Source organism: Octopus bimaculoides, chromosome 5 (genome assembly GCF_046866305.1).
Source record: "Octopus bimaculoides isolate indiv1 chromosome 5, ASM4686630v1, whole genome shotgun sequence".
Lineage (NCBI taxonomy): Eukaryota > Metazoa > Mollusca > Cephalopoda > Octopoda > Octopodidae > Octopus > Octopus bimaculoides.
Genome location: NC_142932.1, coordinates 49,417,253 through 49,444,218, shown reverse-complemented (window position 1 = coordinate 49,444,218; position 26,966 = coordinate 49,417,253). Strand labels below are relative to the sequence as shown.

Genomic DNA, 26,966 nt, shown 5'->3' with positions numbered 1-26,966 from the left:
GAACACTGTGAAGACTAGAAAAACATTTAGAAAAAGCAGATAAGAAAAGATTTGCCAATGTTCTGCGCCGTGAGGACCAAAGACTCGAGGTATTTCGTGTTGCAAGACAGTGTAGGAGAGAGAATAGTGATGTTGTAGGAGAGAAATGTGTTCGCATGGATGATGGTACGCTTGCACTAAATGAGGATGCAAAGAAAGAGGTCTGGAGATGCCACTACGATAGATTGCTTAATAAAGAGAATGAATGGGAGAAAGAGAGCCTGCCGTATGTCGACCCAATAGAGGGACCAGCTATCCGAGTTGATAGTACCAGGGTAGATAAAGCAATTAAGAGTATGAAGACCGGGAAAGCCCCCGGCCCATCAGGAATCACTGCAGAGATGCTCAAAATATCTGGCAGTGTTGGCTATAGCCTAGTCACCCGTATTACGAACCAGGTGATACACGAAGGAGTCATACCCAATGACTGGTGTAGCAGCATCATAGTCAACTGCTACAAAGGTAAAGGTGACGCTTTAGATACAAATAATTACAGAGGCATCAAGCTGTTAGATCAGGTTATGAAAGTTACAGAGAGGGTCATAGCCCAACTAATTAGGGAGCGAATCAATTTAGATGAGATGCAGTTTGGGTTCGTGCCAGGTAAAAGCACTACTGATGCCTTATTTCTAGTGAGACAGCTGCAGGAGAAATACCTAGCTAAGGATAAACCTCTGTACCTGGCTTTCGTTGACATGGAGAAAGCCTTTGACAGGGTCCCCCGATCCCTTATCTGGTGGTCAATGAGGAAACTTGGGATAGAAGAATGGTTAGTGAGAGCTGTGCGAGCCATGTACAGAGATGCTGCCAGTAAGGTGAGGGTTGGAAATGAGTACAGCAATGAATTCCGGGTAGAGGTAGGGGTCCACCAAGGTTCCGTCCTCAGCCCCCTCTTATTTATCATAGTCCTCCAGGCAATCACAGAGGAGTTCAAGACAGGTTGCCCCTGGGAGCTCCTCTATGCTGATGACCTTGCCCTAATTGCGGAGTCACTATCAGAACTAGAGGAGAAGTTTCAGGTGTGGAAGCAAGGTCTAGAATTGAAGGGCCTTAGAGTCAACCTAGCTAAAACCAAAATCCTAATAAGTAGGAAGGTAGATAAAACACAAACCCCTTCAGGTAGATGGCCCTGCTCAGTATGTAGAAAAGGAGTAGGTAGTAACTCTATAAGATGTACCCGGTGCAAGCTATGGACACATAAGAGGTGCAGCAACATCAAAGGCAGGTTAACTAGGAAGTTAGTTTTTGTTTGTGGCAGATGTTCAGGTGCAATAAAGACTGTAAACAAACAGGAAACAACTTCTATCTCATTCCAGGGTGAAAAACTAGAGGTAGTCGATAGCTTCCGCTATCTGGGCGACCAAGTTAGTAGTGAGGGTGGGTGCGCTGAAAGTGTAGCTGCTAGAATAAGAATAGCCTGGGCAAAGTTTAGAGAGCTCTTACCCCTGCTGGCGACAAAGGGACTCTCACTCAGAGTAAAAGGCAGACTGTATGACGCATGCGTACGAACAGCCATGCTACATGGCAGTGAAACATGGGCTGTAACTGCTGAGGACATATGTAAGCTCGCAAGGAATGAAGCCAGTATGCTCCGTTGGATGTGTAATGTCAATGTGAATACCCGTCAAAGTGTAAGTATCTTGAGAGAAAAGCTGAACATTAGAAGCATCAGTTGTGGTGTGCAAGAGAGACGATTGCGCTGGTATGGACATGTGGTGAGAATGGATGAGGATAGCTGCGTGAAAAAGTGCCACACCCTAACAGTTGAGGGAACCCGTGGAAGAGGTAGGCCCAGGAAGACCTGGGCTGAGGTGGTGAGGCAAGACCTTCGTACATTGGGCCTCATTGAGGCGATGACTACTGACCAAGACCTTTGGAAATGTGCTGTGCGTGAGAAGACCCGGCAAGCCAAGTAAGATCATTGCCAGTGCCCCTGGACTGGCTCTTGTGCGGGTGGCACATGAGATGCACCATTTTGAGCGTGGCCGTTGCCAGTACCGCCTGACTGGCTCCCGTAGGATTTTCGAGTGAGATCGTTGCCAGTGCCCCTGGACTGGCTTGTGCGGGTGGCACATAAAAGACACCATTTCGAGCGTGGCCGTTTTCGTGCGGGTGACACGTAAAAGCAGCCACTACACTCTCTGAGTGGTTGGCGTTAGGAAGGGCATCCAGCTGTAGAAACTCTGCCAAATTAGATTGGAGCCTGGTGTTGCCATCCGGTTTCACCAGTCCTCAGTCAAATCATCCAACCCATGCTAGCATGGAAAGCGGACGTTAAACGATGATGATGATGATGATAAGGTAAGATCTTATGGTTGTTGAATGAGAGAGGTTGGGTACATGAAATGGGAAGCATACAATAAATATGTTCAGTGGAGTAGAGACTGTAGTGGTAGTGGTAGACAATATGGAAAGAGGATACAGCTCAATGGTATCACATTAGATATAAATTGTTGGTGAATAAGAGATTCTCAAGTAGCTGATTGTTTTTTTGTTGTTCTTTTTTAAATGCAATCTTCGTAGTAGCTATGCTATCCTAGATGTATGAACAGTACTACTCTAGTACAGAGTGTATTTGTCCTCTGTATAGCAGCTACACAGAGCTGAAGTTGTTTAGCCCCAGGTTAGCTCAGACCTAGCAGACAATGATCACTGGCATTTCAGAAGCCTTCTTTTCTCAAGAAGGTAAGGTGTAATGAAATTTGGTTACTATTTCTAGCAGGTTGAGCAGCTAACCACATAGAAGCTCCATCTGACCCTTCAGATATATAGTTTAAAAAAACACAAATTACAGCCTAAATAGTACAACAGTTTCTTATTTATATTCATTTATGAATATAAATACATTTTCTCTTTAGTTGAGGATCATACAGGTTTATCTTGGCAAGTAGAACTGAAAACCTAGCTTCAATTCCCATCAATAGTTGCTTCATTTATAACCCTATGATCTTAAGAAAGGTGCAACTGTTAAAGTCTCAAATTATTTCTCATAGGTTTTGAGGGTGTGTATTTTAAGATATATTATTCTTTTACTTGCTTAAATCATTCGACTGTAAATATGCCAGAGCACCACACAGTCAATCAAAAAGAAACTAATACATTTTCTATTGGTCTCATTTTGGCCACACTGCTAAGTTACAGAAATCTGAGCAAGCCAAAGTCAGTTGTCAAGCAGTAAGAAACAGACATATACAAATATATACATCGCACGATGAACTTCCATGGTTTTCATAGATCATTTACATATAAAATTGTAGGGTGTTTTAAGCAACATGTCTCTGTTGTATGATTGTCCTATTCAGTTTTACATTTTCTGTAACCGATTGGAAGTGTATTTTGAACCCTCTTCTCCCCAATGAGAAGTACAGTCTCAATGCCATTCAGGTTGCTTTTTAACAATTCTTTGTGCCTTGCTTCATGAATTTATCTAAGGAGGTCACCATCAATAACTATATGCTACCTGTTCTTTGGCCATCCAGATTTTCAGTTCACAAATTATGTCCACCTTAATACTATCTTTAGCATCTAGTCCCTGTCCATTCTGAATATTACCCTAACAGTCTGAGCCGCTAATACTCTATTGCAACCAGTTTGTGGTACAGTTCTTTGATTGGTCAAACATGGAGTAGATTTTCCTCAGGCACACATTGTGGTAAGTAGTGATCTTACCACTTGCCAAGATTCTGAGGGAAGATCTGATAGTTCAGTCTTAGTCCTAGACTGTATTGCTTAGACTTCCAGATTGATTGAATTTTTGTGAATACCCCACTTGTTTTACTAAGATTTACGAAGGACGTATTTTTTTGCCTCGTTGATCTGGTTGATAAGGCTTCCTAGAATCAGCGATTTTTTGTTGCCAATACAAGCTTATGTGAACTGGTGCTTAAAGGGAAAAAAGTATAGGAAGTGTTTCAAATGAGTGAATTTTCCAACAAAACATCGATTACTATCCACATGTATTTATTTATAACCGGTTTAAAAGTGGCTTAGTAACCTAGAGTAAATAGATAATTATTGAAACACATCAAATAAACAGTATATATTTGAGGTAAATTTTCAGATTAACACCCGCACGATTTTCACTAGGGTGTTAGGGAATTCCGTCCCTAACCCTAACCCTGACCCTAAAACCCTAGTGAAAATCGTGCGGGTGTTAATCTGAAAATTTACCAAGCTATCTTTCGATTTGATGTGAAAGATAGCCAATTTACCATATTTGAGAGAAAGGAATTAGGAAGTAACGTCGATACTCCACCCACCTAACTCAAGAAAAAAGAACGGTAAAATAGAGGTGGGATTTGAACTCAATATGACAACGAGACATAACACCACCAGGCATTTTGTGGTAAATTTTTACTACCTCACTCTCATGATTTTCACAAAAAAAAAAAAACGATCTTTCGCGTGGAATCAACTCCCCTGACTTCCTACTCTTTCGCAAATCCCTTATTTTGGTGGTTGGGAAATTTTTTCTTTTTCGTTAAATGAATTGCGGTGAGCACTAATATGCCAGAAACCCTTTTTTTAACCCGGAAAACGGGGGTTAGGGTGGGGTGGAACCCTCGGAAATTTACCCATTTTGCCTAACCTCTAACTCTTCTGTCAATCCACTGCCAATATAGCATTTTTTTTATTAGGCCCCTAGATCCATGAGGCCTCTAGGCAACTGCCCAGTGAGCCCATGCTATAAGACGGCACTCCATTCGTGCTCTCTTGCTTATCTCCATGTGTACAAGTTGACATCTTAAAACAAATACTGCAATCACTTCGAGCCAACTTCAACACGGTCGCTTAATCTGTTCAAAAACAAATCACTTTCAACTCATATTCTACCGTCTAGCTTTTAAAAGACTATTTGGACATTGTAGATTGAAAAGACGGGTTATCTCAATTAAAGCAGCTGATGATTAATATCATCGATCCGGGCCGACCTGGGGCTAAACAATAACACGATCACTGCAGTGGAAAGAAAGCAAAAGAGTTAAATAAAAAATAAAAAACTGAAATGCAACAAACCTTCACACAGAGTTGGTAAAGTTACTTCTGTAGTTTGGTTAATTATAAATGTACAGAACATTAAAGTCGCAAAAAATGCACGTTTCGAATTCATTTTGAAGACGAGATGATAATAAGTAACGAGGTGGATTCTTACAAGCATGAGAAGCTCAAGTCCTAAGTTTCTAGCTAAACGAATTGATTAACCCCCCACTTGACATAAAATAATTATAATTTTTGAACGAAAATAAAAAGATTATTGTAGCTTCCTTGTGAACTAAAATTATTCTTTTATAATTTGTTATAATTTTTTTCATGGAATGTATAAAGAAATCTAAACTGTAGCACATCACGATAAGTACTTCCTGTGAAAAAAAAGTCATCATTTTTTTGTGATAACAAAAGAGAGGAATTCGTGTAGACTGACCAGAGTCCGCGGATTTTCTCTCTTAAACTGATTTTTGGCCTTTAAAATTTATATCAGATTTAAGTAAGTATTTCATTAATGCATCACATTATGTAAAATCCGCCATTACGTTATTTTATTGTACATATTATATAGAAACGATTCGATTCTATAATAGGGCGGTGCCCGCTGCCGGAAATTTTAATTACTCTTTCAATTTCTGAATACTTTGCTACTAGCGAAAGAATGCTACTTTTATTTCTAAAAAAAAAAAGGTTAAAATGTATTGTATTTAGTTCTACTGTGAAGTAAAACAATTGATTGTCAATATTTTTCTCTATTTTAATGATTCTAAGTATCTGTGATGTTGATAAGATTCAAGTTTCTTTTAAATGTTTGTATTTTTGGTTCTGCTTTTGAGATAATTTGAAATGTAATTCGTAAGCTGTGATGTTACTAATTACCGATGTAAAAGTATAAAAAGTAATTATTTTTAACTATCAGTAAGTACTGTATTATAATAGCATTTTGTTCACTCCATTAGGCTGTGTATAGACATTTCTAACCTATATTGTTTTTATTCAAACCAGTTAAATACTTGTTTATCATTATATTATCTAAAAAGTTTCAAAAATTATTTAAATAATTCGTTTCTAAAAGTATTATTCGCCGGAGACTATAACAAACGTCGCTAACCGTCTGTTCAGCGTAACTGAAATACTTCTCTAACGAAGATAATTATTATCTGAGTCACGTCGTCCCAGCTACCCAAATACTTTTGCCCTAAAGAATAATTCTCTGTGATAATGTGTGTGTCTGTAAGAGTATTAGAGAGAAATTTTGAGTTAAAATAGTCTTGAGTCCAGCCTGCTCATTCCTACTAATTCTAATGAAGATTAAAGAGTAACCCACATGTGAGACATAGTGTGAGTATGCAGAGCGGTAATTAAAATAACATTCAATTTCCCTGGACTAATAAAACTTCCACATAAACCATCAAGGGAGCCTCTACAAGAACTACTCGGCTACAAGAAATAGTCACCAAATCTTCCTCAAATCACACCTACCGTCTTAATACTAGATTTATAATGAATTCCGCTATTTGATATTTTATGTAGTTTTCTTAGAATTTACACTACTACCTAAAATTAGTAAAAAAAAATATCTAGTACTTGAATTAAACAAAAAACGAGAAGGACACATAATGTAGTCCTAGATAAACTGTAAATAAAAACTGGGATAACCAAGGCTGAACCGTATATTTTTCTATAACAGCCTGACGTGGGAGCTATACGAGGAAACATCAAATATTGCTGTCACTGCTTTTGACTCAAATTTAATAAAACAACCTTTATACAAAAGGTTAAGTGTTAACACATTTAAAGATGGTGGCATCAAAAACCTAGATATTTATTTCTGACTTTTTACTAATTCTATTAACTTTTCTTCAGCTTTGGAGGGAAAATACAGTCTAAGAAAACTTTTATAATTGTTCCATCAACTATCAGTATGGGACTAGTAGAATGTTTCTTCTCAACACTGAATCTATAAAAGTATTATAGAGGCTCCATTTTCCAATCACATTATTGTTTTTATTGTCAAGAGGTCAATATCCAAGGATTTTCAGCTTTGAAAATTTTTCAGGCTCAGGGGATGAAAATTGATATTTAGAGTAATTTTAAACATTGTAGTTTTCCATTTCTATACTCACCATCAGGTATATTTTCAGTATATATATATATATATAGTTTTATATAGTTTGAACTTAGTGATAAAAAGTTGTTCTGTTCAAAACTTGAAGAAAACACCAAATTTTTCACTTTGTCCCATTTTTGACATCCCTGTTGCAGAAGATAGCAGGTTTTTTAGTAAGTGGAGTAATGTGTTCTGTTAAAACTTTAGACACTGTAAGATTAGAGAAGATAAGATGCTCACCAACTGTAAAGTAATAATAGCCTAAACTTGAAATTTTTTTGAAAGTGGCCTTCATGACATGGACTTTGTGCAATTTTTGGTTGGCATTTTTTTTTCATTGGCTGAGTTAAAATAATTGATATTTAGCGTCTGAAGGACTTGAGATTGTGGAGATTAAAGTAACATACTTTCCAAGGTATGGTATCAAACCCATTTGGAATGATAGGTCCCTAAAATTAAATGAAATTCAATATTTCGAAAATAGCCAAAAAAAATTAAATGGCCATAAAATCTGGTTGGTAACAGCCATGAAGCTAAAATTTTCATGAATTCCTCCTCTCATGGATATTAACAAATGGTGTAAATTTGATGAAAATTTTAGAACCTTTGCATCAGACCCTTGTTGAATTTCACTGGAATGACTCTATACTGTCATGAGGAACAGGTCTTCTTCCCCAATACTCTAATGATCCCAGACATCTGAGAAATACTCAAGATTAGCAAGGACGAAGCAAAATGAAAAGTATGGATAATATTTGTTGGGGAGAAAATGAGGAGTGGAGTTTAGAGAGATAAGTAGATTTAGTGTGGAGTGGAAACAACTATTTTTACATTACTATGTGACCTATTTATGGTGGATTCTGCCATCACTATTTATATTCATATACTCCTTGACTAACCAGTGAAATAGCTCTGAAATCTTTCTCATATCACACAGCCTATAGTCTTAAGGAAGGACCTATTGACTAATAACGAAGTTCTAGATACACTAACCTACAACAAAGAGGGGATGGTCATGCCTGAATTCTTGGTCATAAGCTTGCTCAAACAGAGATAACCTGGCACTAAACATCTAGGTGAACTGTCTTCATTTTGTGATCAGCACATCACATTGGCCACTATTTGTTTACACAGAGGTAGACCATACTTTCACAAAGTGTCTATTTACAAATAGTTAAATGTTTTTGCCAAACAACATTTTTCACTTTTGGGGTGATAAATTTTGGGTGATCCCAAATATATAAAGATGCAGATATTTTGCTAAACCTTCCATTTCTTGATTATGTTTGAAAATTAATTTAAACATATTGGCAGTCTACTCATTAAAAATAGTCACGAAAAGGTTAATGCCAAGTTAGAAATATCAATTACCTTCACTAACCAAAAAATATGAAATTCATGACAACATCAAGTAGTTAGCCTAAAATAATATGAGGAAACACTTTGTCAGGACACAGTCTTCAATACATATATGTATACAGGACAATCTCTCTCTATCTCACACACAAAGTTGCAGTTATCAGTTTACTAAATGGAACTTTGTGTGTGTGTGTGAGATAGAGAGAGATTGTCCGGTATACATATATGCATTGAAGTCTGTATGTAAAAACACATAAAGTATATGAACTAGTTCCTGATAATGTAGCAGGATACAGCTAATATCTGGTCGTTTGTGACTCTAAAGTGTAGGCTAATTTTGTCAAGGAGTGTCCTGACAAAGTGTTTTCTCATATTACTTAGCTAACTACTTGATGTTGTCATGAATTTCATATTTTTTGGTTAGTGAAGGTAATTAATATTTCTAACTTGGCATTAACCTTTTCGTGACTATTTTTAATGAGTAGACTGCCAATATATTTAAATTAGTTTTGAAACATAATCAAGAAATGGAAGGTTTAGCAAGATATCTGCATCTTTATATATTTGGGATCACCCAAAATTCATCACCCCAAAAGTGTTTCCTAACCTTTTCACTGTTGATGAACTCTTCAAATACATTCCATATCTAAGAGAATACAATCATTAATATCATTATATATCATTAATATTATTATATCTCTCCCTTTTATAAAGTTAAATTTTGTGGTAAGAAGCTTGCTTCTCAACTACATGGTTCCAGGTTCAGTCCCACTGCCTGCACCTTGAACAAGTATCTTCTACTATAGCCTTAGGCCAATTAAAGCCTTTAAGGTGGATTTGGATTTGGTAGACAGAAACTGAAACAAGCTCATCATATATATATATATATATATATATATATATATATATATATTTGTATGTATCTGTGTTTGTCCCCCACCATTGTTTGACAACTGTTACATCCCCGTAACTTAGCAGTTCAGAAAAAAGACCAATAAAATAAGTACTACACTTAAGAAAAAAATAAGTCCTGTGGTTGATTTGTTTAACTAAAACCCTTCAAAGCAGTGCCCTAGCATGGCCACAGTCAATGATTGAAACAAGTAAAGAAGATAAAATCATGAAACTCATTGAAAGGTTTGGCAATTCTAAACCCATCAGATACCACAAGGAGTGTTTAAGAAATTTCTTAAGACCTTGTTCAGACCAAATTGCCCCACAATCCCCTAATGAAATCTTTTTTCCCCATAGGGTCAGTCTACTTATTGCTTACAAATGCCAAGATTTCAAATATACATTGCATGTGTACAAAATACAAATATAGAAACATGACTTAAAAGTGCATTAATCTGATTATCACTATTTCTCTCATAACTCCTAGGGACTTCATGAAATCCTAAGGTTCTGGTTTGGTTGTGGGTGGAGAAGGAGACCATGACTCCCTTATTGTCACTAATCTCTTCTTTGATCTCTGGAAATAGCCCAGCTGGATATCAGCGACCTTGGGTAGGCCTCTTAAATCCTGTGCTCACCAGGGTACTGGTCATGAATTGGAAGAGAAGAGGATATGAGGTTATGCATCAGATGGTTGGGCAACATCCAAGGCATTACCTTATAGCTTAGTCCTTGTACTATCTGGCAACAGGCCTCTGCTTGAAACTTCTTTTAGTGTACTCTCTGACACTGATAACATGCATAGGAGAGCAATTAGAATCAATGTGCTATAGGATCATGGTTCCTCTCTTCCTTTGTTAGTATCCTAATTGAAAAGCTGGTAACAATGAACTTTGCTAATGGCATTCATGAGCCAGGAGGTAGTACCAAACCTAATGGTGTGTCGGGGCTGTTGCCACATAGTAGTCTTAAGATGCTGCATATTTGAGCAGTTCACAATGTAGTATTGCATACAGGTAGTTGGTTATCACAGCCTATCATGTTGTTAGATGTAGTTTATTGTGGATTATCAAATTATGATGTTTAGGTCCCTCTTGTTATATATTGATATTGAACCATGAAATTGACATAGTACTTCTTAAAACAAGTGCATATACAGATTCAGTCTTGTGAATTTGCTCTGACTCACATTTGAATGCACATTCACATCAACACTAACGTATAAATGCAAGCTAAAATATAGATTATTTTCTACTAGTTCCAACCAGTTTGCTGTGGCCTTACTAATGGATTTTTTAAAATAATTTTTTGTTTTCTCCTTTTTTTTTCATCAAGTCTCAACAACCACTGAGCAAAATGACTGAGGTTCACAACTTTGGCACTGAAGCTGTAACATGCCATGCTTGGAATAAAAACTGCACCGGTGAGTTATCTTTTAATTTCTTTAAAACCATATCAACTTCTCACTACCTCTATGTCCTCTTTCTCTTAGTAATTCATCATATTTTGATTGGTTTCAAGAATAAAGACCTCTAACAAGGTCTTAGTAAAAAGTTTTTTATCTTATGAGGCCTTATATCTGTTAAAGCAAGGCTTGATGGACAGAACGAAAAAGTGGTGCAAGTATATCCCTGCCCAATGTGATCCAATAGTTTATAATAATCCTTTCTATTGTAGACACATGGCCTGAATTTTGTTATGAGGGAGTTAATCGATTAATACAACCCAGTCTTCAACTGGTACTTATTTCATCAACCATGAAAGGATGAAAGGCAAAGTCGACCTCAATAGAATTTGAACATAAAGATGGATGAAATGCTGCATTTTGTCCAGCATGCTAACAATTTTGCAACTTGCAATCTTGCTTTTTCAAATTTTGGCACAGGGCCTGCAGTTTTTGAAGGAGAGTAATCTGATTGCATCAACCCCAGTACTCGACTGGTATTTATTTTATCAATCCTGAACGGATAAAAAGCAAAGTCGACCTCAGCAGAATTTGAACTAAGAACATAAAGACAGACAAAATGCTCCTAAGCACAATATCACAAATTGTAGGGAATTGGTATAGTTGATTGTATTGATTCCCAGCCCCTAGTACTTCATGGAAATGTGCTTCATCTTAGAAGGATAAAAAATGGCGTTTACCATGGCAGGGTTTGAACCCAAGATGTAACTAAATACTAAAGGCATTTTGTCCAATGCCATTACAATTCTGCTCTAATAATTGTATATTTTTAGTTTTTCACTGATTGCCAGATTATTAATTAATTTCTTTTTTTTATAAATATTACTGTTGTAACAGCTTCCATCACATTCCAGGGGGAAAAACTACAAGTAGTTGATAGCTTCCATTACCTATGTGACCAAGTCAGTAGCAGGTTTGGATGCTCTGAGAGTGTAGCTACTAGAATAAGAATAGCCTGGGCAAAGTTCAGAGAGCTCCCACCTCTGCTCTCTCAGAATAAAAGGTAGACTGTATGATGCATGTGTCAGAACAGCCAGTCTAGTTATGTAACCTTGTGTTTAGTGTATTGGGTTCAGGATCCTAACATTGAGGCTTTCATATGCCAAGTGGGCAGCAATATTGTTTCCTTGAGCAAGGTGTTTCATTGTACGTTGCTCCAACCTACTCAGATGAAAACGAGTACCAGCCTAGTGCTGGTGCAACACACTCTCTCCCTCTCTCTCTCTCTCTCTCCCTCCTTCCCCCTCTCTCCCTCCTTCCCCCTCTCTCCCTCCTTCCCCCCTCTCTCTCTCCCCCCTCTCTCTCTGTTCTGCTGGGTCAAGAGAGTGTTTGCTCTCAATTACATAGAGACTAAAAAGTAATTAACAAAAGCATGACTCAGGCCACCAGATCACACTTCACTTGTGAGTGGTGGCTATGGGGATCTTTTTTTATAATCTAGGAGGAAAAGGCAATACTTCAACCTTCTATTTTTGCAGGGCCTCAGACCTATCTGGAGCTCTACCTCTCTGTTGGAAATAGTTAGCAGTTAATCTAAATATATTAGAAGTCTACCTATGATAAATTGGTGTTCTATCTAAGAAAATTGATCATTCCTTCACTGAAAACCAGATCTAAATACTGGTCCTTATATTTTCTGCACAATTCTTACTGTTTATTTCTGAAACAAAAAAACCTAGTTGTCATCATCTTCGTCATTTAACATCCTTGTATTATGCTGGGATGTGTTGGACAGTTTGACTGGATCCAGTGTGTCCCAAAACTACTGCATTGTGCTCCAGTGTCTGCTTTGGCGTGGTTTCTATAGATGGATGTCTTTCTTAACACCAACTGCTTTACAGCATTGATTGGATGCTTTTTTTCATACCAGCTGCTTTATTGAGGTCACCATGCAGTCCACAGGACTACGAACTCTGAGGGAGGTGGGAGAGGTCAGCTTCATGCTTGTGGATGAAGGGATTACTATCAGAAGGGTGGGGGAGCAGGTTCTTGCAGAGGGATTTGCGTGGATATTCGCATCTAGTAAGGGAAAGAAGGAGAGGGAAAAAGAAAATAATCAATAGGAGCTGCAAGAGATAATGGAATATTGAAATATTGAAGTTGATTAACACTTTAGCATTCAAACTGGCCATATCCAGCCCAAATATTCTATTTGTTCTATGTTCAAACCAGCCAGATCCAGTCTCACTCCTACCCTACAACAATCACATCATTGAAATTCCAAAGCCACAAGATAATATACATGATTAATTCAAAACCATCATCATCATCATCATCGTCGTTTAACGTCCGCTTTCCATGCTAGCATGGGTTGGACGTTTTGACTGAGGACTGGTGAAACCAGATGGCTACACCAGGCTCCAATCAGATTTGGCAGAGTTTCTACAGCTGGATGCCCTTCCTAACGCCAACCACTCAGAGAGTGTATGTGAATGACTAAATATTACATTTGACTGAGTAATCTGAATGCCAAAGGGTTAAATCCTGTATATACTCTCCCAAACTCTATTGTGACATCATCAACTTTGGTTTTCCAGACAGAATCAGTTCATTCTTTGGAGTTTCAGTTACTGTGATGCTCAATCCCATACATATGGTGGCGGGCCAGTCTCTGGAGTGAGGGACTAGTATCTAAGTTGGGTATAATTTCTAATATCTTTAGATTATTTTAAACAGTGGAACCTCAATTTACGAATATAATTCATTTCTGAAGGCTGTTCATTACTTGAAATGTTTGTAAACCGAAACTATTTTTCTCATAAGAAAGCACAGCAAATTCAAGCAGGGATGTGCACTGAGTGAAAGTTAGACAACAACTGACACTTTCCAGCCGAAGCTCTCAGCTTGTCATCAACTGTTGTTTCTGGCTTGTGTATTCATTACTTGAGACATTGTTCGTCACCCAAGGGGTTTTATGCTCAAAAAATTGTCAACCAATATGTTCATGATGAGAGGCATTTGTAAACTGAGTTTCCATTGTATCTTTAGATTATCTGCTAACTATTTCAGACAGATAAGTGGAGCTCCCTTCAGTCTCCGAGGCCCTGAAAAAGTTAAACAGTCAAGGTATTACCTTTTCCTCCTAGATTAAATTTTTAAATTTTACCATACTCAAAAGTATGGTAAAGGACCTGTCTGTTAAGCTTAGTGACAATTCAGTAATGCTTTTGTTTTTCTTTCTTTTTTTTTATTATTCTTCAGAATTAGCTTTGTCTTCTAACAGTACCGAGGTTAAGGTCTACAAGAAGACCGGTGGAGGCTGGCAGGAGTATGAGACAATGACGGAACATGGACAAAAAGTAACCAGCATTGATTGGGCTCCAAATAGTAACCGTATTGTCACATGCGGATCAGTAAGTTTGTTTTTTTTTATGTTCTTGTTGTGCAAAAATCCCTAACACAAGTTGAGCAAAGTTATGATAAATAATCTAATATTTAGAGACTGACAAAGCTCTGTCCAGACATGCACCCATCAAACCCCATGGGGAAAAGGTTTAATCAGTTTAATTTAAGCATGATGTATCCATGCTTCAGGGTATCTGTATGATTTACATTCTTTGAAGTTTGGTTTTGAACTTTTGATGAAGAACCTGGAACCATCTGATCCAATTGGTATAGTGTATAAGTGGTGTGTGTGAATACTTGTTTACATTCACACACATACACATTCATTCACAATCTCACTGATGTGTATTTCACTTGAAGTGCTTTTATGCTAAACCGTATATACAACACTGTGTGTGTGTCTGTTAATTATGTCTGTTCAAAGTTGTCAAGTTAGTACAATATTGAAAATGTGTTCCTACCTACAGGACCGTAATGCCTATGTTTGGAATTACAACAATGGGAAGTGGACCCCCATTCTGGTTATCCTGCGCTTCAACCGGTCTGCTACAGTGGTTAAGTGGTCCCCTAATGGTAATTATAATGTTTCTTCTTTCTTTCTGTCTTCATCCTTACAACCACCTGACTTTGGAATAATTAACTGCTGTAATTGAGAAGACACGTCTTGCTAGCTAAGTGAAATTACAGTTGCGGCCTAGTGCTGGTAATGTGTGAATGGTGCCAGTGACGTGTGAATGGCACCAGTGCTAGTGATGCGTGAACGGCACCCATGCCAGTGATGCATGAACAGCACCCATGTCAGTGCCGGTGACACGTGAATGGCACCTGTGCCGGTGATGCATGAATGGCACCCATGTCAGTGATGTGTGAATGGCACCCATGCCAGTGACACGTGAATGGCACCTGTGACCCGTGAATGGTGCCGGTGACGCAAGTGGCACCTGTGCTGGTGATGCATGACTGGCACCCAGTAGACTCAGTGATTTGGTTGACATTATGAAGGGCATCCAGCCATAGAAACCAAAACATAACAGATTGGAACCTGGTGCAGCTCTCCAACTTACCATCTCCAGTCAAACTGTCTAACCTATGGAAAACAGCTGTTAAATGATGTTTTTTGTTTAGTCAGAGAAAGAAGGGTTGCATCCATTACCTTATTGTGCAAGCTTTCTGGGACTGGCAGAGGAGTAAAACACAACTGGAGGGTTATCCTTAGATTATAAACCTGGCCAGAATGCCTGCAATAGAATTAACTCTGCTAAAGGTACCCAAGGATCAGGTAGTGGTGATAAGCCTGGTCACAAATTGTCTAACATCTAACTGGCTTTTGTACAATTTTACATATTCAGTTTGATTGTCAAGGCTTGAGTCACCTAAGGCTAAAGTAGGTTGAACACAAAATGAATCCAGAAACTTGTGAAGGAAATAGCAACCACATCTCCCTCAAATCAAGCCTTATCTTGTAAAAGGATGAGACATTAGGTACTATACTCTGAGATATATTATGGCTGAAATTAAATAGGGATAAAAATAGTCATGGCTGGAGTACCTTTTGATCATAGGTCTGCTTTATCATGGCTGATCTGGTTCTAAACAACAACCACCACACATCATTTGACGTACTATATGCGTCACATGATGTGTCACACACCACCATCAAGGACAAAAATCTGAAAACAATAGGCTATCACTGCTGAAACAATCATTATATAGACATTCTCCTTGTATAAGACGACAATCTAAATTGCATTAATCTGTGGTTTACTGAATTAATTCTTTATCTAGCTCTAAGCTCTTCCTTACTACTGTGCAGATTATTCACATGCATAACTTTCACAGCCCACCTCATCCTCCATTTCCTATGATGTTTCGTTTTTCTTTCTTTTTCTTTTTTTTTTTTTTTGTGTGTTGACTTCTATCATGTATCACTCACTGCACAACTTGCTCTGCTCTATGTTGGGGTTTCAGAAAACAAGTTTGCCGTTGGCAGTGGTGCACGACTTATTTCAGTTTGCTACTTTGAAGAGGAGAACAACTGGTGGGTGAGCAAGCACATTAAGAAACCAATTCGCTCTACCATTACATGGTAAGTCTCTCAGTTTGCTTAATTTTGTTGTTAGTTGTCTGTGCAACATTAGCTGGCCACATGTCTCCCTATAATCTCCAAGGGACTTTCAACGGCTGGGATGTAGCTCTGTAGTTTCATTGTATTAACTCTGTCGTGCTGCGTTGCTGCTAAAGTGGGAATAGTTTAAATGTAATCTCTGCTTTATTTCCTGGTAAAGCAGTTGTGAACAAAACATGTAGAAAAATGAAAATAAAATACTAAAATTAGACAATTGATCATGTTGCAGCTTTGTAATCAAGTGTGTTTATGACTCCTTGTTAATAGTGTCTTCCATAGCATAGCTGTTGTTTACTTTTGTTTTTTAATTGAGAAGAGAAAGAAACCATTTTGCAATGAAATAAATGCATGATGAACCCGGCACTGCGTCTTGTAAATGAACAAGTCCTAGACTCTTTGCAGTTGAGGAAATTATTGATGATATTTATTCTTCAGTTGAAGAGTTTACACTTACACCAGCAATGAGAGTGATTCAGGCAATCAAACTGGTGAAAGTGATGAGGAAAGCAGTGATTTGGGTGAACAAATATAGTAGCTGAGAGATAAGCCTATTGTTATTCTCTGGAATTTTTTTTGTAATTCTGTCCATTGGTTTGCCTGCAAATGTTATTCTTGTGCTGCATATGCCACTATTTATTTTTTTTTGTTTAGGAGCTCAAGTCTGAGTGGGTTAAGCAGATGAAATATAAATCTGCTTCTGGATAGTACATTAGCCAAGTGCAATGGTTCTCAACTTCTTGTAATTCAGCACATCCTTTCATGAAATGGTCTTTTACAGATGCCTTTCCCCGTGTTTTGCACTGTGGTTTCATATCTATATATTTTTATAGCATGCCCCTTTCTTTAGGTATTTGCCTGGGGTAGTTCCTTTTATGTTAAATTTTTATAGAAGTTACCAAAGAAGGTAAGAAATTATGCAATTTAATATGCATTGGACCTTTGCACATCATCAGTCATGTTTCTGCATACTGATAACACAATATCCTATTCAAATTTTAACCTCGACAAACAGTTGTTTATTGAAAATATGTTCAAATATAAGTCTAGTACTTGATTTGAATATTTTATTTCTAAGAAAGAAAATCACAACTCTTCTGAACATTTGTACAACTGTTAGTAACTATTAGGTATAATCAAAGAATACCTTCTCACACAAGTGTATCTCTTTGCAAATGTTACAGTGCTATGTTTAAGCTATTGCACTTGCTCAAATATGGCATGTGTTTGTGTTGTATAGAAGGTAGTTGTATCGAAAAATTATCTTTCATATTTTTTTTGTAAGTGTCTGTCTATGAAGTAGCTTGTCTCTTTTGATGAGCAAAGTTTTGAAAATATAATATTGTATTATATTGAGCAGATTGGTAATGCTTAATTATTTAATGATGGATGTTGGATTGATAAGGCATGTGACCTAGTGGTTAGGCTGTTGGACTCACAATCATAAGGCTGTCAGTTCAATTCTCAGGCCAGAGTGCTTCATTTCACTTTGTTCCTGTCTAATTAGCTAAAGACAAGATGTGTCTACTGCAGGTTGGCATCTTGAAAATTATTTCAAGTGCAAAATGATGGGGGTCTAGTATTGAACAAAGAATGCATGATTGTAATGCATAATTTTATATCAAATGTGGATAAAAAAGACCATGACATTTACAACACAATCAAAAAGTAAATAAATGAATAATCTTTTTCTTTTCAGTTTGGATTGGCATCCGAACAATGCTATGCTAGCATGTGGCTCCACTGACTTTAAAGCCAGGTAAGTGTTTGTTAATTTGCCTTGATGCATCAATAAGAGAATCTGTATGTGAGCAAGGTTATAATATAGAATTATGACTTCAGATATTGGAAGTTGGGTTTTATTGTAACATCACATCTAGAAGGTCTGATATTTGTCAACTCTACTGAAGACTTTTTTTGTTCTGTTATTATAAATTCACAACAGAGGTGGATTGGTAGAATGATTAGTATTGGACTTGTTTTATTTGTCCCATCTCTTTACATTCTGTGGTCAACTTTACCTTTCATCCCTCTGGGGTTGATAAAATAAAGTACCAGTCTGGGGTTGATGCAATTGAATAACTTCCTCCTCTCAAAACTCTTAGTCTTGTACATAAATTAGAAGCAAATGCAATTTCATACCTTATGGTGGGATGACCCTGTTGACAAACTTCCACTGAGGTCACATGTAGATTGGATTACATTAAAATATCAAATTTGAAAAGCATCAACTAATAAAAGCATTTACATTATAGACCCATAACCACTCTACTCTATCATTTCACACATCTAGTTGTACTAGGACATCATCTATATTGTGTTATAAGGCCAATGACTTAAAGAAATATCATCAATAGATTATCTTGAAAACTTGTTGTTTAGCTCCAGGTCAACTCTGATCTAGTTGACATATATTTCACAAGATGGTCCTGCCATAACTATTCCATCTTATATTCATACAAAGTGTATCCAAGATTTTATTATCCATTCTGCCTTTCTTTTTTAAGGTTGTAAAAGTGTAATTTGAGGGAGATTTGGTTGGTATTTCTAAAAGTCAAGCAACCACATGAAAACTCACAGTTTGGCTTGAAGTTGTTCAACCCCAGGCCAACCTTTGATCCAGTACATGTATGTCCAAAGCAGTTCCATTCTGCTTTTTATTCAGACATTGTAGATCACTAACTACATTATTTGATGTGTCCTTCCAATGGTAATTTGAAGATTTGAGTTTTATTTCTTTTAGTTTGAGTGATCACATAAAGGTTCTCAGTTTGCAATAACTAAGTTGATAAGTCAGGACCAATGGCAAAAGTGAATTGGCCAGTATTAAGAGCCCAGCATCTCTTAGGTTCTGATTACCCCTTATGGAAATGGAAGAGATTTTTCAAACAACCTTGACTGTCCTATTGCACTATCTTCCCACAACTAACCATTGAATGATAGCGTTCATTCTACTAACTATGAGTTTCCATCTGATCTCAAAACTAGGGGAAAGTTAACATAATCCAAAATACTGGGTCTGTCATCAGGCTTGCTTATATAGAAGCTCTCAGTACTTGTCAATAACAGTAAAAACATGTCTATATTTTGCTTTGTAGACTATACACATTGAAGCACATATTCTGTAGTTACATGGTAGTACAGTCCCTTGCATAGAAGCTAAAAAATTAGTGTTATTCTTTATTTGACAGTTAAGAATTAATGGGAAACTGGAGCTTAAGTTTTAGCTTTCAAAAATTTCTTGAGACAACCTTAAATATCTCCTCTTCCAAATATAAATAATGACACTATTTTAACCTACCTACTTTTCTAGAATCTTCTCTGGCTTTGTGAAAGATGTGGAAAGCAAACCTTCCGGCAGTCCTTGGTGGGATGGGAAGATGAGCTTTGGCACCCTGATAGCAGAGTATTCGAATGGTGGAGGTAAAGAACCAGTTTCTTAAAACAGTTTTGGAAATCTTTTTTCCTTTTCTTTTCTTCTTTAAATGTTTTCATGTCATTATTGCTGTTCTTTGCTTTAATCTTATACTATTTATTGCAGGCGGTTGGGTACATGATGTGTCTTTCTCACCGAAAGGAGACAAATTGGCCTGGATTGGACATGACTCCAGTATTTCTGTAGTAAATGCAAATAATGGTCAAAAGTGAGTATTTCGTTTTATTTAGGCAAACTTTCATACTCACTCTGAGCCCACTTCTTACAGCCTGAAGTCATTAGTATGTTTACTTTAAATTGTTTTTACAATTTGTAGCTTGTTCTGAAATTCAGATCCACTATAGATGTTTAAATACATTCTTTCGACAGTATATTTCACTTCTATGAACAAATTCGCTGGGAATATTTCCTGTAAACAGATTGGTTTCCACTTCAAGGACACATTTATTTCTTGTCTGCTTGGTGATATGGAATTGAAAATAAGCACCAAATTTTCTTTTCAGAAATATATACTGAATAATCAAGTAAATCCTTCATTACACAACATAATTCTCATGGTCATCAGTTCAAACATTATCACAGCCACAGTTATGGGCTTCCTGAGACATGGGACGTTACTGTTTGTCTTAGTTTGTTTAGTTTACTTGTCCTAGTTACAACTCCTATATATGTCAGTCTCAGTATATAGAGATAGATAATATTCCTTTGTATTAATTCAAACAGTTTATATACAGACAGACACTTTCATAAGCTTCCTCCCCATAACATTGCTGTCCTTATTAATTATCAGCTTTTTTTTTTCTCATATTGGTTATAGGTTGAACAAGTTTACAGTTCAGCAATCTCCAAGACATTTCAACTCCTGCCCCTTATATCTTCAACACAGGCGTGGCTGTGTGGTAGGAAGCTTACTTCCCAACTACATGGTTCTGGGTTCAGTCCCACTGTGTGACACCGTGGGCCAACCAAAGCCTTGTAAGTGGACTTGGTAGATGGAAACTGAAAAAAGCTCATTGTGTAGTGTGTGTGTGTGTGTTTGTTCCCTACCACCACTTGAAACTGATGTCAGTGTGTTTACTTCCCTGTAACTTAGCAGTTCAGCAAAAAGTGACCGACAGAATAAGTACCAAGCTTAAATGACAAAAGTACTGGGGTCGAGTCATTTGACTAAAAATTCTCCAGGGTGGTGCCCCAGCATGGCCACACTCTAATGACTGAAACAAGTAAAAGATAATGAATCCCTTTTCACCTGCAGTACCTTTTCCTCTGTTGAGCCCTTAACCACTTACCATATGTAGTTCCATCACACTATTGACACTTATGTCAACTTCCCAATGTAATTTTTCTACTTTTCTTTGGATTGTTTCACTTAAATCTTTATTTGACCTATTTTTCTCACCTGTATTTTCTCCTTTTCTCCTTAATAGGGTCGCTGTCATTAAGGAAAAGTTTCTTCCTTTTATTTCTTGCACATGGGTGTCCGAAGAAAATATCGTGGCAGCAGTAAGTGTTTCAGTGAACTATTGAGATTCTAAAACTTTGAATGTTTTGTTTATGTAATCTAAAGACAGCTTTGGTTAACATTTTGTTTCTTTGTGCAGTCAGTGTGTCTCATAAAGTGGAGCAGGAGTGTGGGACACTGTGATGATTGGAAAAGTACAAATCACTTTGTTTAACTCTTTAGATACTTACTTACTTACCTCAGAATGTCCTTGGTTCTATTCTATGAAACAAACTTTGTTTTAAAGGAAACCTTCTATCAAAATAACACAAATATATTTTTTCAAAGCACCTGCTTAACACTTTAGCAATTAAACCAGCCATATCCGGCCTGAAATATTCTACCTGTTTTATGTTCAAACTGACTAGATCCCACCTTTCGCACCTACCCTACACTGTCATTCTGAAAATAAACCATCTCATCATTTAAAACTTGAAGTTACAAAATGATGGATTATTAATTCAAAGCAATGTGAATAAATAAGTATTACATTTGATAGAGCAACCTGAATACTAAAGGGTAATCATGACAGTTATTTTAATAAATTTTTTATTTGAAAACTTAATTGAGCCAAAGGTAGTATATTTCAACAGAAATATAGTAACACTAGGGTTAATAACATTATATAGCAAAATTATAATTTTTTTTTTTTGTCTTTGATCACTAAGTGTTATTTTCTATTTATTTCTATCTAGAATTCAAAGGAAACTACTACTATTCCATTCAAACTTAGCCTAGAATTGACATTATAGGTAGTGTGAGAGACTGGAATTGGCCAGTTTGAACATAAAACAGGTTGGATATTTGGGTTGGGTACCAAAGCGTTAAGGGCTTGAAGTATGAGGTAGCTTTATTCAGTGTATTGTTGTTCAGATCTAGATCAACCCTAATTGAGCAGAACTGAACTATAGTCAAAACCAATCTATCCATGGCTATCTCTTATGAGGAAGTATGTATGACTACACTATCTAATGCATCCTTACAGTAGGATGTGATTGAAGGAGATTTGGCTGCTACTCTTAGCAGGTCAAGTGACATTGATCCTGCTATTGGATTGGTTTTTGCTATGTGATGTGAATTTGACCCTCTGTAATATGAATTTGGCCCTCTGTAATATGAATTAGCTTTCTTATTAAGGTGATGAGCTGGCAGAATTGTTAGCACACCAGGTAAAATGCTTAGTGGCATTTCATCTGTCTTTACGTTCTGAGTTCAAATTCCGCCATGGCTGACTTTGTCTTTCATCCTTTTAGATCAATAAAATAAGTACCAGCCGAGTACTGGGGTTGATCTAATCGACTATCCTCCTCCTGCTCCAAATTTCAGGCCTTGTGCCTATAGTAGAAAGGATTATTATTATTATTATAAAGAAGATGGAATGGCAGAATGGGAAAAAATGCCTTGCAGTATTTCTTCGGTTTTTGTTTTTTTATGTTCTGACTTCAAATCTAGTTAAGTACTGGAGCCAGTATAAGTAACTAACCCTCCTTTCCTGAAATTTCAAGTTGTAAGCCTATATTAGAAACAAATATTATTTTTATTATCGTTATTAATTTTGTTATTTTTATTATTTTTCATCTGTAATTGTAGGGGTTTGATTGCTGTCCCCTGATGTTCAATTATGCCTCTAATGGTAACCTACGTTATGTTTGCAATTTGGACGTTCCTAAAGAACAGTCTCTTGGCACCCAGAGGTTTGTTATTTGACTTTCACTCTCTCTCTCGCTCCCATAAATGTCATCATCATCATCACCATCATTTAATATCTACTTTTCTGTGCTTGCATGGATCAGATGGAATTTGGTGAGGGTTTTCTAAGGCTGGATGCCCTTCAAGTTGCCAATTCTCACCTTTACCTAGCAAGATAATATTTTCCCATGGTCAGCCAAACCTGTTTTTCATGGAGCAATGTATAATGGTGATGCTTCTTTTACAACCATCACATGATGTTAAGACAAAGACACACACACACACATGCAATTATGTGTGTGGCAAGGCTGTGTAGTAAGAAGTTTGCTTCCCACCCACATGGTTTTGGGTTCAGTCCCACCACGTGGCACCTTGGGCTAGTGTCTTCTATTATAGCTTTAGGCTGACCAAAGCCTTGTGAGTGGATTTTGTAGACGGAAACTGAAAGAAGCTTGTTATATATGTATATACCTTTGTGTTTGTGTCCCCACCCTTCCCATCACCGCTTGACAACTGGTGTTGGTATGTTTAGGTCTCCATAACTTAGCAGTTCAACAAAAGCAAACAATAGAATAAGTGTTAGGCTTAAGAAATAAGTCCTGGGATCAATTTCTTCAACTAAAACCCTTCAAAAGTAGTGTCCCAGCATGGCTGCAGTCAAATGACTGAAACAAGTGAAGGGAAGTAAAGGAAATATATATATATATTTAATAGGCTTCTTTCAGTTTCCTTGTACCAATTCTTCTGTAGCCCTTATTAGCCTAGAGTTATAGAAAATACTTGCCCAGCATGCCATGCCATGGGAATGAACTCCCTGATCATATGGCTGGAAATAAAGCTTCTTAACTTCATTGCCACAGCTGCACCTAATGTCAATTTTCATATTTAAACAAAAAAAAAAACTGCCTTATACTCGGTCATTGGATTACTACCAAAGTACTGGTTTTTATGTTGTAATCAAATCAGTTTTATGTTATATGGTGGTAGGTGTCCATCTCTTGGTTATCAACCACCTGGAAATTGTAGATTCAATAAACAAGTGAAGTGAGCTCATTCACATTTTTATTGAATCTGTAACTGACTGATCGAGAACTTGAAAATTCTCTTTAGCATTTAGCTCTTGTGTTTCTAACCAGCACAACTATGTAAATAGTGTGTCTCTTATTTCAGCACATGCACACACTTTCTTCTTATCTCTTTCTCTCACACAGAGGTATTCATTTTCTCTCGTGCGCAGACACACACACACACACACGCACTCACACACACACACACACACACACACACACACACACACCTTACATGTATTCATCTCCCCTATTTTTCTATGTTGCAGTGCAATGCAGAGATTCCGAGACTTGGATAGAATGGCATCGGGTCCTGATGATTCTTCGAAATCTATGAAGACTCTTCATCAGAACGCGATCACGTAAGTTTTTCAGTCTAACTATGTCTTCAAGTGTGTGCATACATATCTATCTGTTTCTAACAAACTGCCATGTTTCAGTGGTATCCTTTCATTATGATATGATTGTGGAAGTTTGAGTTTTGTTTCTCTTGGCGTCTTTCTGGGATTGATTAAAGAAATTTTAAACAGAAAGAGAGATAAAACAATCAAACTTGATCAGTTAGAGTAAGATTTGGCTTACCAATTTCATTCTTTGTAGTGATGGATAAACTGCCTTATGGTAGGTATTTTGTTGCATTCTTTTAACTTTTAAAGTTCAAATCCTCTTAGAGTCAATTTTGCTTTTCATCCTTCCAGGAATTGCTAAAGCAAGTACCAGAATGTATGACCTTATCCTAAGTGAGAATTTAATGTTATAAATATTAGGGCACTGGATTAGCTGTTGTTAGAACATTAAGTAAAATGCCTTGTAGTATTTGTTCCCACTCTTTATGTTCTGAATTCAAATGTTATCACGGTTGACTGTACCATTCACCCCTTCAGTGTTGGTAAAATTAAGTACTAGTCAAATACTGGGGTCAACTAACCCCAATTGGAAAATTTCAGATTTTGTAACTATGTTAGATACAATTATTATCCATTTTCTTCCCCCTTTTTTTCTTATCTTGTTGCTGGTGATTTATAGTAAACCATTTATTTATCTTGAGTGCTTGTGTCTTTCAGACAAGTGGTTGTCCATACTGGAACTAAGGAAAACTGCGCCAAGTTTTCTACCTCTGGAATTGATGGTAACCTCATAATTTGGGATGTAAAGGTTCGTTGACAAATCTCGCTGTTATTTTCATCTCTTTATTTATTTTATTTATTATGAGAAGCAGTAAATGTAAACTGTAGATTTTAGGAGACAGCTCATCCTTAGTGGTGGGGATAGCTAAGTTCAAAGTTTATTCTTTTATCTTTTACTTCTTTCAGTCATTTGACTGTGGCCATGCTGGGGTACCACCTTGAATTTTTAGTCGAATGAATCGACCCCAATAATTTTTTTTTTTTAAGTGGTACTTATTCTGTTGGTCATTTTTGCTGAATCACTAAGTTATGGGGACACAAACACACCAACACCATTTGTCAAGCAGTGATGGTGGGGACAAACACAGACACACACACATAGATACATATATACATATTTATATATTGGGTCATCTCATAAATAATATGGTTTTCTTATACTTCTTTTATTTTTCAAAATTAAGTTCTTTTTTAATCCAAAATATACTCTCCTTCATTTCCTACAATGCTCTTCCCTCTGTCTCTAAACTTCCAAAATTCACTTGTCCGTGACAAAAAAATACTCCTTCACTACTATTTTGACCTCGTCTACAGAATTCATATTTTTTTCCATCCAAATGATTTTGAAGAATTTGGAATAAATGATAATCAACTGGAGCAATGTCCAGCAAATATGGTGGGTGGAACATCGTTTCCCATTCAAATTGCTCCAGCCTTTGGAATGTCATCCTCACTGTATATGCCCGAGCATTATCCTGATGAAAGAACACCTTTCATCTTGAAACCAAAGATGGTCAGTATTCTTCTAGTGCTGACTTGAATGACCAAAATAGAGTCAGATCAGCAAAATCTTAAAGCCACGAGATAGTGAATGATAAGTTAAAAACAATATGAATAAATAAGTATTGCATTTGACAAAATTTGAATGCTGAAGGGTTAATAAACAGAAAAGTTAAAAACGTGGCTCAAGGGTCTAATCTTTTCTGATGACACTTAATAATTGTCATGCATAAAGCTCATGACTTTATTCAATATTCTATTGACTGTACCCCTTTTTTGTAAATTAATGATCTTGTATCAGGGCAGACATAATACTTTACCCTGCCTTCTGTTTCATGTCTTAATTCATTTGTTTCTCTCTCTCTCTCTCTTTTTCCCTTCAGTCTTTGGAGAAATCGTTAGCTGACATGAAGATTTCCTAAACATTCACCGGTTATTATTGTCTTTCAACAGAGGGGAGTGCTGCTATTTCATACTTCTGAACAGTCGGTCAAATTGAAAAAATCACCGACGCGAGGGCAACGAAAATAAATTAGTCACTTTGTATCCCCCTTACTTTCTCCCCTCTCTCTCTCTGTTTCTACCTCTACTAGCATGCTCTGTAGTTTTAATCATGTAATAATTTCTGATCAGCTCTCTCTCATTATCCCTCTTTCATCTCCATCAACAATATTTTACCGGATGATGATGATGATGATGATAATAATAATAATAAATAATAATAATAATAATAATAATAATAATAATCGCATACAGTAAATAAAGGGATGCAGTCATAATCATAACTTTGTTGTTGTTTATCCCCAGGTAAGTTCTGATCTTGTTGACTTGTAATCAAAAATATTCCATTTGTGACTAACCCCACTTTTATTGATTCTGATATAGCTTATCTAGGATTATATATTACCTGATATTTTTCTTTTTTTCTTTGACAGTTGATTATGATTTAAAGGAGATTTGGTTCCTATTTCTAACAGATCTAGCAAGCTTGTAGACAATCCTTCATTGAATAAGGTTTAAATAGCCCTCACACGAGTGCTCTCAGT

General features: G+C 36.8%; 2 protein-coding genes across 2 annotated transcripts in view; one reads left to right on the top strand and one right to left on the bottom strand.

Moving 5' to 3' along the window:
* LOC106870607 (protein canopy 4) overlaps nucleotides 1-5,272 on the bottom strand; it is a 43,795-nt gene extending 38,523 nt beyond the window's left edge. The window contains exon 1 of the mRNA XM_052967810.2: nucleotides 5,056-5,272. Coding sequence (XP_052823770.1) covers nucleotides 5,056-5,197 — 142 coding nt within the window. The 5' untranslated portion in view covers nucleotides 5,198-5,272. The remainder of the gene's footprint in view (nucleotides 1-5,055) is intronic.
* Nucleotides 5,273-5,412: 140 nt separating this feature from the next.
* Nucleotides 5,413-26,699, top strand: LOC106870614 (actin-related protein 2/3 complex subunit 1A). The gene is made up of 13 exons (XM_014916745.3): nucleotides 5,413-5,524; nucleotides 10,724-10,811; nucleotides 14,055-14,206; nucleotides 14,666-14,771; nucleotides 16,167-16,284; nucleotides 18,020-18,079; nucleotides 19,634-19,743; nucleotides 19,862-19,964; nucleotides 21,184-21,259; nucleotides 22,848-22,951; nucleotides 24,283-24,375; nucleotides 25,078-25,168; nucleotides 26,304-26,699. Exons 2-13 carry the CDS (start codon nucleotides 10,745-10,747, stop codon nucleotides 26,340-26,342), a joined length of 1,119 nt encoding a protein of 372 aa, XP_014772231.1. The 5' UTR covers nucleotides 5,413-5,524; nucleotides 10,724-10,744; the 3' UTR covers nucleotides 26,343-26,699.
* The last annotated feature ends 267 nt before the right edge of the window (nucleotides 26,700-26,966 follow it).